This window comes from Tachyglossus aculeatus, chromosome X4 (assembly GCF_015852505.1).
Source record: "Tachyglossus aculeatus isolate mTacAcu1 chromosome X4, mTacAcu1.pri, whole genome shotgun sequence".
Taxonomy (NCBI): domain Eukaryota; kingdom Metazoa; phylum Chordata; class Mammalia; order Monotremata; family Tachyglossidae; genus Tachyglossus; species Tachyglossus aculeatus.
In genome coordinates this window covers 29864416-29881017 of record NC_052098.1, presented here as the reverse complement: position 1 = coordinate 29881017, position 16602 = coordinate 29864416, and the positions used below count along the sequence as shown (strand labels likewise).

The 16602-nt window shown below is 44.2% G+C and overlaps 1 protein-coding gene across 1 annotated transcript in view; it reads right to left on the bottom strand.

Annotated features, from left to right (window-relative positions):
- The window catches only part of LOC119947870 (atrial natriuretic peptide receptor 1-like), an 80832-nt gene extending 65918 nt beyond the window's left edge, over positions 1–14914 (bottom strand). The window contains exons 1-4 of the mRNA XM_038769523.1: positions 14471–14914; positions 14270–14375; positions 1294–1426; positions 846–854 (exon numbers count right to left, since the gene is read on the bottom strand). Of these exons, the coding sequence (XP_038625451.1) occupies positions 846–854; positions 1294–1426; positions 14270–14375; positions 14471–14914 (692 nt within the window). The remainder of the gene's footprint in view (positions 1–845; positions 855–1293; positions 1427–14269; positions 14376–14470) is intronic.
- Between the last annotated feature and the right edge of the window lie 1688 nt (positions 14915–16602).

The window sequence follows — 16602 nt, the reverse complement described above, 5'->3', positions numbered from 1 at the left end:
AGACACAGACAGTGCAGATACTTGGGGAATCTACTATAAATAGATTCAGCTCAGAGAGATCCACATGGGTTGATTGATGCTCCCCCCTGACCCCGCAGGGGATGTTCCCAGTATATTGATAAGCCAGTCCAGCTTTGAGACTTTCCCCCATTTTCTCTAAATGGTGTTTGTTTTGACTTTTTCTTTATTACCAACACCTCAAGTTAATAGAGTAGAAAAGCTTGTTCTTCAGATGATGTTAGAAAGTGATGGGCCAAAAGCAGAGTTGTGAAAATCATCAAAACATATTACCTCAACCTTACACAAATCCCTCCATTTAGTGTGACCTTATAGAGTTAGCCAAAACTCCCGTACTGAAAGGCTGATCAGTTTGTGGACAGGGGAGCCAACTTTTCATTTTGAAAACAGGGGTGGACTGCGGGTGGGTTCCCAATGGGTTGGAACTGGGGAAAATTGAGTCATGGACAAACCCAGGACTACAGAAGTGGTCCCATGACCACCGACACACACATATACACAAACACACAGGACGGAGCTAAGGGGACACAAGGAGAAAGCAATTAGCATTCGGTGAGGAGCTTGTTTGCAGCTAAAGGCCAGAGAGCTCATTCGGCTCAGAGGCTGAAGATGAGAAAGAGCTGTAGCCTGGGGCCCTGCCACGGCTTTGGATTTTGGCCGGCCCCCATTGTACAGTGAAGAATCAAGTATGAGTCCAAAAAAGCTGTTGGGCAAAGTTAATGGCTTTATCCCTGCAGTCCAAATTCCAATGACCCCCTGAAGATGGAGCCTCTATTTTTGAATTACCTTAGACCCGTTGCCAATCCTCTATATTTGGGGCATTTCACCTCTTGTAGCTGGCTCTTTATTTCTGATAAAGGGGATTTTATCAGGGTAGGAAAGAGGAGGGAGAAAGGCAGAGATATTTGACACTCAAATTGGCTCACAAGAGGTTTTTGCATTACCTATGGATTTCAGTTACCCATGCTTATCCATCATGGATAACTGTCAGCTGACAAGACATTGGCCATTCCACTTAACTCTCATGTAGTACCTCGGACAGGGAGCAGTGCCATATTGCCTAGTTGCACAGAACTCCAACTGACTGCAGAGGAATTCTGCATGCATCAGATCAAGGAAACCCGGTGGGATCAGACTGAATTGAATAATCCACTGTACATTAAAATACATTTCTCTAAGTAGGTCATTGTTTCACATATCTGAAAAAAAAAAACAGAATTACAGGACACTGCTGAGCAGTCCGAAACTTGGAAATGCCCCAAGGCAAGGTCATACCTGTGGGAGAGGATTCCACTCCTTACAGCATAGTCATAAAAGTGATCCGAAGCAAAGACGGTGTAGGTTACATTGAAGAATTTCCCACTGGTAGCCTTTTCTGGTGGCCTCTGCACCCATGCCATCTCTAGACCTAAAAGAGAAATAGCTAAATAGACAGAGTCCTTCATTTCTAAATTGTGCAGAATGGCAGAAAAGGAGATATCCTCTTGCAACTGTAGAGAGATATAGATGGGGATGAAGGACAGGGAACAGTGCTTCATCAACATATCTCAACTTGTCCTTTTCATTCAGTTTATAAACTCCTTAAGTGGAGAAGTACCATAATAATAATAACAGTAATAGTGCTATTTGTTAAATGCTTAGTACAGTGCCAAGCAGTGAGAAGTGGCATGGTTTAGTGGATAGAGCACAGGCCTGAGTGTCAGATGGACCTGGATTCTAATCCCAGCTCCACCACTTGTCTGCTGCGTGAGCTGGGGCCAGTCACATAACTTCTCTGTGTCTCTGGTTCCTCATGAGTAAAATGGGGATTAAGACTCTGAGCCCCACATGGGACAGGGACTATCTCCAAGCTGATTAGCTTATATCTAACCCAGCGCATAGTACAGTGCCTGGCACATAGAAAGTGCTTAATAAATACCATATAAAGCACTGTACTGAGGCCTGGGGTAGATTACTATTATTATGGCATTTGCTAAACACTTACTATGTGTCAAGCACTGCTCTAAGTGCTGGGGTAGATACAAGTTAATCAGGTTGGACAAAATCCCTATCCCACAGGGGACTCACAGTCCATGTAGGAGGGAATAGGTCTTCATTCCCATTTGACAGATGAGAACACTGAGACTCAGAGAAGTTAAGCAATATGCCCCAGGCCTGTGTTCTTTTCGCTAGGCCATGCTGTTTCTCATTTAAGACTTCTTGGACTTCTGAAAATTCCCCAAGTACCTGGTATAGTATTCAACACAAAGGATATGCATAGTACATTCCAGGAGAGAGGAAAAAAGACACACAAATGAATTTGGGGGAAAGGAGGAAAGAGACTGGATTTAAAGGAACAGAATAAAGAAAAAGGAATAAGGAGAGAGTAGAAAAATATTATACCTGCTATCAAATAATTTGCATCTCAGCAAGGCTGAGAAATTCCAGGGTTGCCACCCAGACCATCCATCAAATCATTTCCATCACTGATTGTAATGCCATGACAGCATTATTAACCACTTAAGATGTCCACGTATCTAAAATAAATCCCCATTTTCAATTTTTGGGTATAATTTCTCCACTTCTTTCCAGAAGCCAGCTACGTATAGCCTAACTACAAACATTACTGTTCTATGGAGAGCTGAAATTGAGACAATGAAATTAAGGAAGGCAAAGGAAACATATTTTTGTACATGGTAAAATAAAGCTTCAAACAATGCTGCATCCCAGCTGGAAACTGGGAGTTGGTTGCTGAGGATAGAGCAGCATGGCAAATTTCTACTAAGAAAGGAGAGGCTCTCATCAAGGAAAGACAGCCTTCCTGTCTCGTTCATAAAGAACAAGTGACAAAGAGGCAAAAGAGAAAACAGTGTCAGGCACTACAAGCATTAAACATGACAACACAACAAGGGACAGCCTTTTTGTGCACAATGCAGTATGGACTGTGGGTCTGGGATTGGGCTTTTGTGCCACACAGGCACTCATAGGTGAACTTCATGAGCAGCTGTGACTTCTTCAAATACTAAGGAGAACTCTCTCTCTCTCAAAATATATATATACATATATATATATATATATATATATATATATGCACTAAGGAGAACCCTCTCTCTCTCAATATATGTATGTATATATATATATATATATATATATATATTTTATATATTATATATATAAGAATCAAATTCCCTAGGGTGGTGGAAAAGATATTCCCAGCCACTAGGAGACATGTACTAATAACTCCATGAAAACTGATGTATTGACTTTCTACCTTCCTTCTTAAATAAAAGATATTATGTAAGTTATTTTTAAGACTGGGCAAAATAGAAATTGTTTTAAATGATAGGTCTTTTGTTTCTATGCAACTGCTATCTTTCATTGTCATTTACCCTAGCTTTACAGGAAACAGTGTGGGAAAAAAAGATAAACTATAGCTCAATAATTAGTCCGAAGGGGAACTCTACTTTAAGAGGTTGAAATATATGTGTACATGTTATTTCTCTGACACTTTTGCTTTATTTTTCTTTATTTAAATTGCTCTTTCTTGCCCATTAGATTGTAAACAACTGTGATGGAGAAGGAAAAAGGAAAGGGGGTCTTGGTTTTTTTTTTATTCCCCACAGTGCCTCACAGTTCTCTGCACAAAGCAGCCACTCAATAAATGCTGTTTGTTGATTGTAGCAATTTTTTCTTTACAATCAATCAAAGTTAATTCTCTCCACAAAGAGAATTACCCTCTTTCCAGAAGTCTACTCAATTTGGTAATATTTAGAGTGGCCTTTGATGCTTTGTAAAAAAAAGTCTTTATAAAAATATAAAAGTACAATTTATTCAGCCAGGGATCCAAACAAACATAAGAATAGTGTATGAGTAATCAAGTAAGGTAGTCAGGAAGCAAATGCCTGGAGTGGAAATGGATTTGCTCAAATGGATCAAACCTATTTAGCAACAGGAAGGCTTTCTATAAGCCAAAAAAGGGAAAATGTTCTGCCAGTTATTTAACCCTTACTCATTTCTAAGCAGAGTTAGAATAACTTGTTAAAACCTCAGGTGATTATCCAAAAGCCCTAAAAGGAAAGAGACAAAAGGTCAAGACCAATTAGAGAAAATTATGCAAATTAGTTTCTGTTGTGAAAAACAGAACACTAAATTGAGGGAAGAATTGGCTGGAATCATTCAGTTAATCATAACAATAACAATCATAACAATATTGACTTAATAACAACAATAACATAATATATAATAATAATTACAATAACAATAATAGTAATATCTTGAATTTGTACAGCACTTTCATTTTTTACAAATACTTTCACATCAATTATCTCATTTTATCTTCACAAAATCTCTGTGAAGTAGGGGGAGAGAAATATTGTTACCCTCATATTTTGCAAATGAGGAAACTGAGGCACATAGAGATTAAGAAACTTGCCCAAGTACTCACAGTATGTCAGTCCCAGAGCTGGGACTAAAATCCAGATCCCCTAACTGCTGGGCCCAAGAACTTTCCACTTGACTAAGCTTCCATTTCCTAATCACTCTCGAAATCTATTTCTCCTTCACATGAGGGACCTCACAGAAAGATCATTAAAACAGATACAAGTTGTAGATTATTTGATGCTTCTGAGACAATTCTGTAATCCAACTAAGAAGTAAATTAGGCTCTGCCTGCACAAGCACGGTGAAATGTAGGGTCAAGCATTTATCTCTTCAAAATAATCAATTTAAGGCAGCCAAACTACATAGTTGGTAACAAAGCCCCTGTCTTTTCCTAAATATGAGACTAGGGATTTTTGTTTTTTGTTTCACTTTTCCTTTATCTCCAGCCTGAACAGTCCATTTTATAGAAGCAAAATTCAAGGAATTCGCTGCTATCTTAGAGAAACATTGTGGCCTAATGGAAAAAGCACGGGCCTGGGAGTGAGAGGACTATGGCTCTAATTCTAGTTCTACCACTTGCCTACTGAGTGACCTTGGACAAGTAAGCTTCACTTCTCTGTACGTCAGTTTCCTAACCTGATGAATGGGGATTAAATATCCAGTCTCCCTTTCACTTAAAACTGTGAGGCCCATGAAGGACAGGGACCATGTCAGACCTGATGATCTTGTATCTTTCCCATGGCCTGGTACAGTGCTTAGCATAGGGTAAAGACTTAACAATTATTATTATCATTTAAACTTTATTAGATATAGGTGAAATCCTGAGACCTGCATTGCTTTCTCTGGCAAAGCAACGTCAGCAGGAGCCCCAAGTTTAAAAACAAAATCTGTGATACTTTTTCCTTCCATTTCAGTTTGTCTTCAAAAGTTAGAAAAATATTTCATTCATCTCACATCACAACAGTGATTTCAACACACCCAAATATGACACCCAAAAGTGGAGCTTCAGCTCGTTGTGGGCTGGGAATTTAGTTGTTTATTGTTATATAATCAATCAATCTATCAATCGTATTTATTGAGCACTTACTGTGTGCAGAGCACTGTACTAAGCGCTTGGGAAGTACAAGTTGGCAACATATAGAGACAGTCCCTACCCAACAGTGGGCTCACAGTCTAAAAGGGGGAGACAGAGAACAAAACCAAACATACTAACAAAATAAAATAAATAGAATAGATATGTACAAGTAAAATAAATAAATAAATAAATAAATAAATAGAGTAATAAATATGTACAAACATATATACAGGTGCTGTGGGGAAGGGAAGGAGGTAAGACGGGGGGATGGAGGGGGGAAGAGGGGGAGAGGAAGGAAGGGGCTCAGTCTGGGAAGGCCTCCTGGAGGAGGTGAACTCTCAGTAGGGTCTTGAAGGGAGGAAGAGAGCTAACTTGGCGGATGGGCAGAGGGAGGGCATTCCAGGCCCGGGGGATGACGTGGGCCGGGGGTCGATGTTGGGACAGGCGATAACGAGGCACGGTGAGGAGATTAGCGGCAGAGGAGCGGAGGGTGTGGGGTGGGCTGTAGAAGGAGAGAAGGGAGGTGAGGTAGGAGGGGGAGAGGTGATGGCGAGCCTTATAGCCGAGGGTTAGGAGTTTCTGCCTGATGCGCTGATTGATTGGTAGCCACTGGAGATTTTTGAGGTGGGGAGTAACATGCCCAGAGCGTTTCTGGACAAAGACAATCCGGGCAGCAGCATGAAGCATGGATTGAAGTGGGGAGAGACATGAGGATGGGAGATCAGAGAGAAGGCTGATACAGTAGTCCAGACGGGATAGGATGAGAGCTTGAACCAGCAGGGTAGCAGTTTGGATGGAGAGGAAAGGGCGGATCTCGGCAATGTTGCGGAGCTGAGACCAGCAGGTTTTGGTGACGGCTTGGATGTGAGGGGTGAATGAGAGAGCGGAGTCGAGGATGACACCAAGGTTGCGAGCTTGTGAGACGGGAAGGATGGTAGTGCCGTCAACAGAGATGGGAAAGTCAGGGAGAGGGCAGGGTTTGGGAGGGAAGACAAGGAGTTCAGTCTTGGACAAGTTGAGTTTTAGGTGGTGGGCAGACATCCAGATGGAGATGTCCTGAAGGCAGGAGGAGATGCGAGCCTGGAGAGAGGGGGAGAGAGCAGGGGCAGAGATGTAGATCTGGGTGTCATCAGCGTAGAGGTGATAGTTGAAGCCGTGGGAGCGAATGAGGTCACCAAGGAAGTGAGTGTAGATCGATAACAGAAGGGGACCAAGCACTGAACCTTGGGGAACCCCTACAGTAAGGGAATGGGAGGGGGAGGAGGAGCCTGCAAAAGAGACTGAGAATGAATGACCAGAGAGATAAGAGGAGAACCAGGAGAGGACGGAGTCTTTGAAGCCGAGGTCGGATAGCATGTTGAGGAGAAGGGGGTGGTCCACAGTGTCGAAGGCAGCTGAGAGGTTGAGGAGGATTACGATCGAGTAAGAGCCGTTGGATTTGGCAAGCAGGAGGTCATTGGTGACCTTTGAGAGTGCAGTTTCCGTGGAATGTAGGGGACGGAAGCCAGACTGGAGGGGGTTGAGGAGAGATAGCTCCCAAACTCTTAGCACAGTGCTCTGCACACAGTAAGCGCTCAATAAATACAGTTGAATGAATATTGGTTCCTACGCATACATGAAACCAGATGGGGATGGCTATTCCCATCCACACCTACAGCAACACTTTTCATCCCAGCAGCCTCTGGCCACAGTAGAATTTGTAATTCCGCTCAGCCAAATCTTCGAAGATTTCACACCTACTGGAAAAGTATGCCACCCCACTATGGGGAGGATGCGAGGGTATGGGAAGAAATGGTTAACTGCCCTTCTACGCCAAGGATAGCCAGATTGCAAGATAGCATCATCATCATCATCATCAATCGTATTTATTGAGCGCTTACTATGTGCAGAGCACTGTACTAAGCGCTTGGGAAGTACAAATTGGCAACATATAAAGACAGTCCCTACCCAACAGTGGGCTCACAGTCTAAAAGGGGAAGACAGAGAACAAAACCAAACATACTAACAAAATAAAATAAATAGAATAGATACGTACAAATAAAATAAACAAATAAATAGAGTAATAAATATGTACAAACATATATACATATATACAGGTGCTGTGGGGAATGGAAGGAGGTAAGATGGGGGGGATGGAGAGAGGGACGAGGGGGAGAGGAAGGAAGGGGCTCAGTCTGGGAAGGCCTCCTGGAGGAGGTGAGCTCTCAGCAGGGCCTTGAAGGGAGGAAGAGAGCTAGCTTGGCGGATGGGCAGAGGGAGGGCATTTCGGCCCGGGGGATGACGTGGGCCGGGGGTCGATGGCGGGACAGGCGAGAGCGAGGTACGGTGAGGAGATTAGCGGCGGAGGAACAGAGGGTGCGGACAGGGCTGTAGAAGGAGAGAAGGGAGGTGAGGTAGGAGGGGGCGAGGTGATGGAGAGCCTTGAAGCCCAGGGTGAGGAGTTTCTGCCTGATGCGCAGATTGATTGGTAGCCACTGGAGATTTTTGAGGAGGGGAGTAATATGCCCAGAGCGTTTCTGGACAAAGATAATCTGGGCAGCAGCATGAAGTATGGATTGAAGTAGAGAGAGACACGAGGATGGGAGATCAGAGAGAAGGCTGATGCAGTAGTCCAGACGGGATAGGATGAGAGCTTGAATGAGCAGTGTAGCGGTTGGGATGGAGAGGAAAGGGCGGATCTTGGCAATGTGGTGGAGCTGAGACCGGCAGGTTTTGGTCACGGCTTGGATGTGAGGGGTGACATAGCAGGACCACATAAAGTCATCTTCTGAAGGCCAAGTGTTTCAAAATATAGGAGACTGGAGGAAAGGGAGTGTGGAGGGTGAAGAGGAGAGTGAGGATGTTACTGAGCCATGATTTGTATCATTCTCTGCCCCCCACCCATGTAACATTTTCTTCCAGAACCCCAAGGTCACAGTTTTTTTGCTAACACTCCACTTTATAAATTGGATAATTATAGGTAAGGGAAGAACTCTCTTTCTAGACTCTGAGCTCATTTTGTGCAGGGTATGTGTTTGATGTTATATTGTACTCTCCCAAGTGCTTAGTACAGTGCTTTGCACACAGTGTGCTCAATAAATATGATTATTAATAGAAATAATAATGATAACTACTTTTGGAATGATGGAAGGAGGAAGAACCATTCTAGAGGAATGACTTGTAGTAATAATAATACTAATAATAATAATGATTATTAATTACATTTGTTAAGCATTTACTTTAACTCAAGTACTGTACTAAACACTGGGGTAGATTCAAAATAATCAGGTCCCACAAGGGGCTCACAGTCTAAGGAGGAGGGAGAACAGGTATTGAATCCCCATTTTGCAAATGAGGGAACTGAGACACAGAGAGGTTAAATGACTGACCCAAGGTCATACAGCAGGTAAGTGGTGGAGTCAGAATTAGAACTCAGGTCCTCTGTGATAGGTGAGGACAGAACCGGGATAGAAACTGTCAACTGGAGGACCACGTTTAGGGCATTCCTGGGGAAACGCCCTTGAGTTGTACCTTGTCTTTAAAAAAACTTTCCCATAGCATCGTTTATAATTTTGTTATTACTGTCCAAGGCAGGCCAAAATGTTGATAGGAAATAGGAATCCCTTGGGATTCCTGAAGTTATCAATCAATCGATGGTATTTACTGCATGCTTACTGTGGGCAGAACATTGTACTAAAGCACCTGGGAGAGTACAGTATAAACAGTTGGTAGACCCAATCCCTGCTCACAAGGAGCTTAGTCTAGAGGGGGACACACATTAATATAAATAAATAAATGATGGATATGTACATAAGTGCTGTGGGGCTGAGGGTGGGGTGAATACTAAGGGCTTAAAGGATAAGTGCCTAGATGATGTGGAAGGGAGAACAAGTAGGGGAATTGAGGGATTATTTAAAGCTAAATCTACAACATTTATGAGACAGAATATTACTGCTGCTCAACCTGTTTTAACAGTGAAACCACGGTAATAATAATAATGATGATGGCATTTGTTAAGCGCTTACTATGTGCAAAGCACTGTTCTAAGTGCCGGGGAGAATACAAGGTAATCAGGTTGTCCCACGTGGGGCTCACAGTCTTAATCCCCATTTTACAGATGAGGTAACTGAGGCTCAGAGAAGTTAAGTGACTTGCCGAAGGTCACACAGCAGACATGTGGTGGAGCCGGGATTAGAACCCATGACCTCTGACTCCCAAACCCACACTCTTTTCACTGAGCCACGCTGCTTCACCTTGGCAACAAAGGCATTTCAGTTTTGTGAGCTATGAAGATAGTCAGCAGCAAATGTGTCTACTATGTTGTACTCTATTGTACTCTCCCAAGTGCTCAGTACAGTGATCTGCACACAGTAAGCCCTCAATAAGTATGAATTGATTGATTTGTTGATTGATTGAATAGCAGCTGAGGTTTTCAATAGAAAATGGTGATTTAGGGTGTTATCAGAGTCACCAAAACCATTCACTTGGCTGCAGCCTCTTCCTAAATAAAATCCTGTCTTAGATACTCTGCATGCCCAGCATTGGAGGTCAGTCCTTGCAGAACTTCCACCCTTTTTCAGCGACTAAGGAGAGCGGGGGTTGGGACGGGTGGGGGTGGGGAGACATCTAGCACAGGGATTGAAGTAGCGCAAGGGGAAGGACAGGAAAGTGGGTGGAAAACTCTGCTAACCTAAATCAGATTTAGCTGAGGTCTTCAAGCTTTGCAAATTTACTGCCAGTTCCCCACATCTTCACCTCTTTATTGCTCACCTTCTCACCTCCAAACCCGCCCCACAAAAAAATCTTCCATTTTGGACAATTCAGGGTTTTCAAGTTTAAAAAGGCAAGATAATTACCCCCAACACATTTCCCTTGTTTAGCAGTTTAAAACTGCAATCGTTTTGGGCAATTTGAGTCAATTATTGTTAATATGACAGTCTTAAAATCTGCATTATTGTTTAACATAAAGTATTATACATTAAAATATTTTGCATAAAGCAATTTGTAGTGGCATATTTTACTATGTTCTGAATGACTATATATCTGTTTAGAACTTCAGTTAAACGTTCTTCTATTTTCTTGGTTTAAATGAACTATTGGGTGAAAACTTCTGGCTCCATGTCAGGAATGGTTGGTTTTAGAAGGTGAATTTTAATGAAACAGCATAAGAGCATGAAAATATAAGCAATAAAAGCAATTCCAGCCTAATATTCTGTCCTGGGAAATGGCAACAAAAGATGCTTGGAGGAACCATGTGATAGTTGCTCTCCTTGACATCCATCCTCAGATTTTTTGAGCCCCTACCCTGTGAGCCCCTACCCTACCCTAAGCACTTGGGAAAGTCCAGTAGAACTAATAGACATGACCCCTGCCTCACAGAGCTTAAAATCTATCTGGGGAGACAAACACTTAAATAAATTGCAAGGAGGAAGAAGTGAGATGCATAAGCACTACAGATGTATGTGTGAGAGACTTTCAGGAAGGCTTCCTGCAGAAGATGTGATTTTAGAAGTGCTTTGAAGATGGGGAGAGCAGTGATCTATCCTTTATGGAAGGGGAGGATTTCCAGGTAATATGGAATGTATGAGCAAGAGATCGGAGTGGGAGAGACAAGAAAGAGGCACTGTGAGTAGTATAGCTTGAGAGAAATGAAGAGTGAGAGTAGCGGTGTAGAGGGAGAAGAGAATGGGTAATCAATCAATCAATCATACTTATTGAGGGTTTACTGTGTGCAGAGCACTGTGCTAAACACTTGGAGGCCTACACTGTAACTGAGTCGGTAGGCACATTCCCTGCCTACAAGGAGCTGCCTGCAAGGGATGCAGCATGGCCTAGTAGGTAAAAGCATGGCCCCGCGAGTCAGAGGATCTGGGTACTAATCCTGGCTCTGCCACTTGCCTGATGTGTGACTTTGGGTAAGTCACAACTTCTCTATGTCTCAGTTTCTTCAACTGTAAAATGGGAATTTGATACCTGTTCCCCCTCCTACTTAAAAGTAAGCCCCATGTGGGACAAGAAGTGTCCCACCTGATGAACTTGTACCTACCCCAGCACTTAGAACAGTGCTCGACACATAGTAAGTGCTTAACAAATACCATAAAAAATGAGCTTACAAGATGATGATAAAGCCAACAGTCATGAATTTCTCCTTGATGCTGAGGGAAATCGGCATCCATTGGAGATTTCTGAGGCATGGGAAGTGATGTTTTAGAAAAATGATCTGGACAGCAGAGTGAAGTATGGACTGGAGAAAGGAGAGACTGGAAGCAGGGAGACCAGTGAGGAAACTGATGCAGTAGTCAAGCCAGGATGTGTCAAGAACCTGGACTAGTGGGGTGCTGTTTGGATGGAGAGGGAGGGGTAGATTCTAGAAATATTGTGGTTGATGAACCTATACGATTTGGCAACAGACTGAAAATAGGGTTTGAAAGAGAGGGAGGAGCCAAAGAAAATGTCAAGGTTATGGGCTTCAGAGGTGGGGAGGGTAGTGGTATTGCCAATTAGGATGGGAAATTTAGGCGAAGGAAAGGATTTGGAAGGGAAAATGAGGAGCTCAGCTTTGAACACATTGAGCTTGAGGTGCCAGCAGAACATCCATGTAAAAATATCCTGGAGGAAATAAAAGATGCAGTATTGCAGAGGAGTGTGGTCAGGACTAGAAAGGTAAATTTGGGAGTCATCTTCATAGAAGTGGTATTGAAGCCATGGGAGACGATGAGGAAGAGGAGGAGGAGGAGGAGGAGAAAGAAGAAGAAGATTTGTTAAGCACTTAATATGTGCCAACCACTGTACTGAACTCTGGGGTAGATGCAAGATAATCAGGTTGGACATGGTCCCTATCTCACACGGGACTCATAATATAAGGAGAAGGGAGAAAATATATTTCAAAGGGGGAGGGAGAAAAAGTACTTCATCTCCATTTTACAGATGAAGAAACTGAGGCACAGAGAAGTGAACTGACTTGTCCAAGGTCACATAGCAGGTAAGAGGCAGAGCTACGATTAGAATGCATATGACATTCCCAAGAGAATAAGTGTACATGACTTCTTCTATATTGGGTTTTTCTTACTGAATTAATTAAAATATGGGAGGAATGAGAAAGACACTGACCCCTGGCTGCCCGAGGTAAACTGTTGCCCTTCGTTCACTTTCCAATTCTTGTTCTGTTGTTGCAAGGAGCAATGAGATGTTCAGGGAAGGCCAGACAAGTGCACTTTTCCCTTTGAGTACCGGTGAAAGCAACTAATAGGGTGACAACAACTGAAAAAACAATATAAAAATTTGAAATGTTTCGATCATCTCTTAAAATTCTTTGGTTATTAAAAAGTTTCCCTATTCAAGATTGCAAAATTCACTGGGAAATGCAAAACGAGGTAGTAAATTATTTTTCATGTAGCTATACCCATGCGTAGGTTTGATGGTAATCCCAAACATTTTGTTCTTTACATAATCCCTTCAAGAAAAAAAAATTATACTTGAAAAATTGAATCCTTTCATGTCTCCAGAAGCATGATTGAAAAAATTAGCATAAATAAAATGGGAAAAAAATACGTTTCCCATACACGTTTCCCACCTTCTAATAAGAATGTAAAGCTTTTGTGTAAATATCCTTGATTTTGGACATCGTGAAAGGCAACAAAGACCATAAAAATGCATCGCAAATTATGCAAGACCACTTTGCTATTATGGTGATGAGCTTTTCCTATTGACACAACTGAATTACAATAAATTAAATGAAACCGTTTTAAGTTCACTAAAACCATTTTACATCACTATGTGCTGAATAAATATGCTTTCTATGAAAATATAGCTAGTACTTTGAATGGACCTTGATAATTTACACGTTTGAATTGTAATTCAAATCCTTATCATCAATCCTTTCTTCCCTTTAAGGAAAACAACAATACATACAGTGTCGCTCTCTACATCATTAAGAGGGATCGGTTTTGATGCCATCATATCATCGGGAGGTTTCGATAGTTTAACGCCTCATCCAAACATTTTCCGAGTTATCTCTTCATTTGGGAAACAAAACTGAATCCGCAATTAAATCGGCATTCAGGTAATCACTTCAAATCACAAACGCGCATGATTTGAAGTGATTCATATATGAGTCGTATATACGAAGCGTATATGTTTACAGAAGCAGCGTGGCTTCTAGACTGTGAGCCCACTGTTGGGTAGGGACTGTCTCTATATGTTGCCAACTGGTACTTCCCAAGCGCTTAGTACAGTGCTCTGCACACAGTAAGCGCTCAATAAATACGATTGATTGATTGATTGATTGGAATGAGCACGGGTCATGGGTTCAAATCCCGGCTCTGCCACTTGTCAGCTGTGTGACTTTGGGCAAGTCACTTAACTTCTCTGTGCCTCAGTGACCTCATCTGTAAAATGGGGATGAAGACTGTGAGCCCCCTGGGGGACAACCTGATCACCTTGTAACCTCCCCAGCGCTTAGAACAGTGCTTTGCACGTAGTAAGCCCTTAATAAATGCCATTATTATTATTATTATTATTACATAACTGGTATGGATGTGGTCTACATAAAGAGGCCATGGACTGCAAGAATCGGGCGGCTTTCATTCATTCGAAGGATAGGAACGAAGTCGAAACCCAGTGGGAATGGCACCGATGTAGAGTCCCTGGAAACTCTGCCGGGGGGAGGGGGCAAAAATCTCAAAAGAATCCCATTTGGAGAGTTGTAGTTGACATTCCAGTGCTGCTAATTGTCGTGCAGGGCAATTGCTCGGTACAGGTGCGTGCGCTTAGAGGCAGCGTGGCCGTTTGACGACATAACGCAAATTACACCGGTCCTGGGGCCGAGAGCGCTCTCACCTCCGCAGTCCAGCATGTTGCCCTCGTCCGGCCGGTCCAGGGGCCAGCAGTCGAAGTCGCTGTTGTCCAGGTCGTGCCACCCGCGTGAGCTGGCCACGAGCAGCGCCTGCCGAGGACCGGACAGAGACCCAGAGCCCTCTAAGGTTATCGTCCCCGCCCCTGTACTTCGCGGGAAACTTGAGCGGGTTTAAAGCCCCAAACTATCCTCTCTTGCTCCCGCCCCCCGCGACCCCCGGAACGTGTCCTCATCCCCTGCTCCCCCGAGACCCCGGAACGGCCCCGCGAAGTGATTGGGAACAGCTCCCGCCCCTCCTGGACCCTTTTAATTCTTCTTGGGGGTTCCGGCAGCAGCAGCAGCTCGTTTTTTCGCCCTACTACCGCCTTTTCCCCTCGCTCGGTGCCCCCGTCTTGCCCTGGCCCCTCCTGCTCTGCCTCGTTCTGTCCTGCACCGTCCATACATATATATTCTCCCGCTCGGCCCCGTTCGGCGCCGTCCTGCCCCATTCTGTCCTGCCCCTCCTCGCCCCGTTCTTCATAGCCCTGGAGCGCCCTGTCCCCTGATGCCCCTTCTGTCCCTTCCAGTCCTGCCCCTCTTCGCCCCGTTCTGCAGAGCCCTGGCGCGCCCTCCTGCCCCGTCCTGTCCATGCCCTACCCTGCCCCCGCCCCGACTCCCTCCCTCGCCCACCAGAAAGCCGGAGAGGAAACGCTGGCCCGGCGCAGCGGGCATGATGCCTGAGAGAAACCAGGGTCAAGGAAGGGGTTTCTGCTGTGGCGGCGGCGGCAGCCGACAGCGGCGGCTGAGGTCCTCTTCCAGCTGCCGCAGACGAGCTCCGAACATCTCCTCCAGCTGTTCTCTTCCCCTCCCCCTCTGCTCTCTTTTTTTTGCCTCCTTTTCACACCCCTCCACCCCACTCCAGGGTGGGCTTGGGAGCGGGGATCTCTCCCGCCTTTTCCCCCTGATAGGGCTAACACTCTCTCCTGACACGGAAGGGCGGCGTCCTAGAGCACCTCCACCTCCATGCCGGGGAACCCCCCGGCACCGCCCCCCGCAGAACATCGCCCATCGTTGCACCTCAGCACTTGGATAGTTCCCGTTTACTTTTCTTCCTTTTCCTTCCACCCTTCAGTTCCCTGGAAGCAAAGCACTGCTTGACTTGGACCAAGCCAGTTCATGGTTCTCCACCAGTTCTTTTCCTCGGTTAATCGAGGAGGCAACAGTATACTTCTTCTGCAATACATCTCCTCAGCTCTCACAACAAGAACTCTGGCAGCAAGACAGAGGCTCCAATCCATTAACTCCATTTTAGGGGAACTACATGCACGTTTTCAAGAGGCTGCCATACACGGTTTTGCCATTCCTGTTATCCGGCTAGTTTTCAGGATTCCTGCTGGGTCTACCCACCTCATTGAACTCCTTAAGTAGCTATTATTATAATTATTGTTAATAATAATTACAATAACCGTGGTATTTGCTAAGCACTTACTATGTGCCACTATAATAAGTGCTGGGGTAGATACAAGAGAATCAGGTCCCACATGGGGCTCTCAATCTAAGCAGGGAGAGGAACAGATACTGAATCTCCAAGAAGAACGGGTATTGAATCTCCATTTTGCAGATGAGGAAACTGAGGCACAGAGCAGTAAAGTGACTTGTCCAAAGTCACGCAACAGACAAGTGGAAGAGCCGGGATTAGAACCCAAGTTGTCTGGTTCCCAGGCCCATGCTCTTTCCACGAGGCCACACTGCTTTATCCAGAGTTCTTTGTTCAAAAAACTTCACCACTAGTAGCAAAACCCCAGGCAGCCAGAGCCAGCACTAGAAAACAGATTTCCTGACTCCCAGACCAGTGCTCTTTCCCGTAGACCGACAGCAGACCTATGATTAATACTGTAATTAACTCCTTGAGCTTCTTTAGGCATTCCCAGAAACAAGGGAAAAGAGGGGTCTCCTTCTTGACACTGGATCACAATTATCTTAACTTCTTAAATAGAGGAGCCAGCAAATTTGTCTCCATGAGCTTCTCTTTGCTCACAGGCCCTCTCTGAAAAGCTTAGTTGTCTCCTCTAATGCCTCTTATGTCCCTTTGGGAGCAGAGAAGGAACAAAACTCTTGGATTAAATTTTCCCTCTTTAACTAGTCAAGAGTCTCCAACTCAATTTCTAGGCAGCAGGATGTTTTCTTGTTTCAATCAATCGATCAGTATTTACTGAATGTTTATTGTGTACCGAGCACTGTACTTACGTACTTGGGAGAGTACAATACAACTGAGCTGGTAGACTCATTCCTTCTCCACAGCGAGCTTTCAGTCGGGGGGCAGGGGAAATATTAAAAT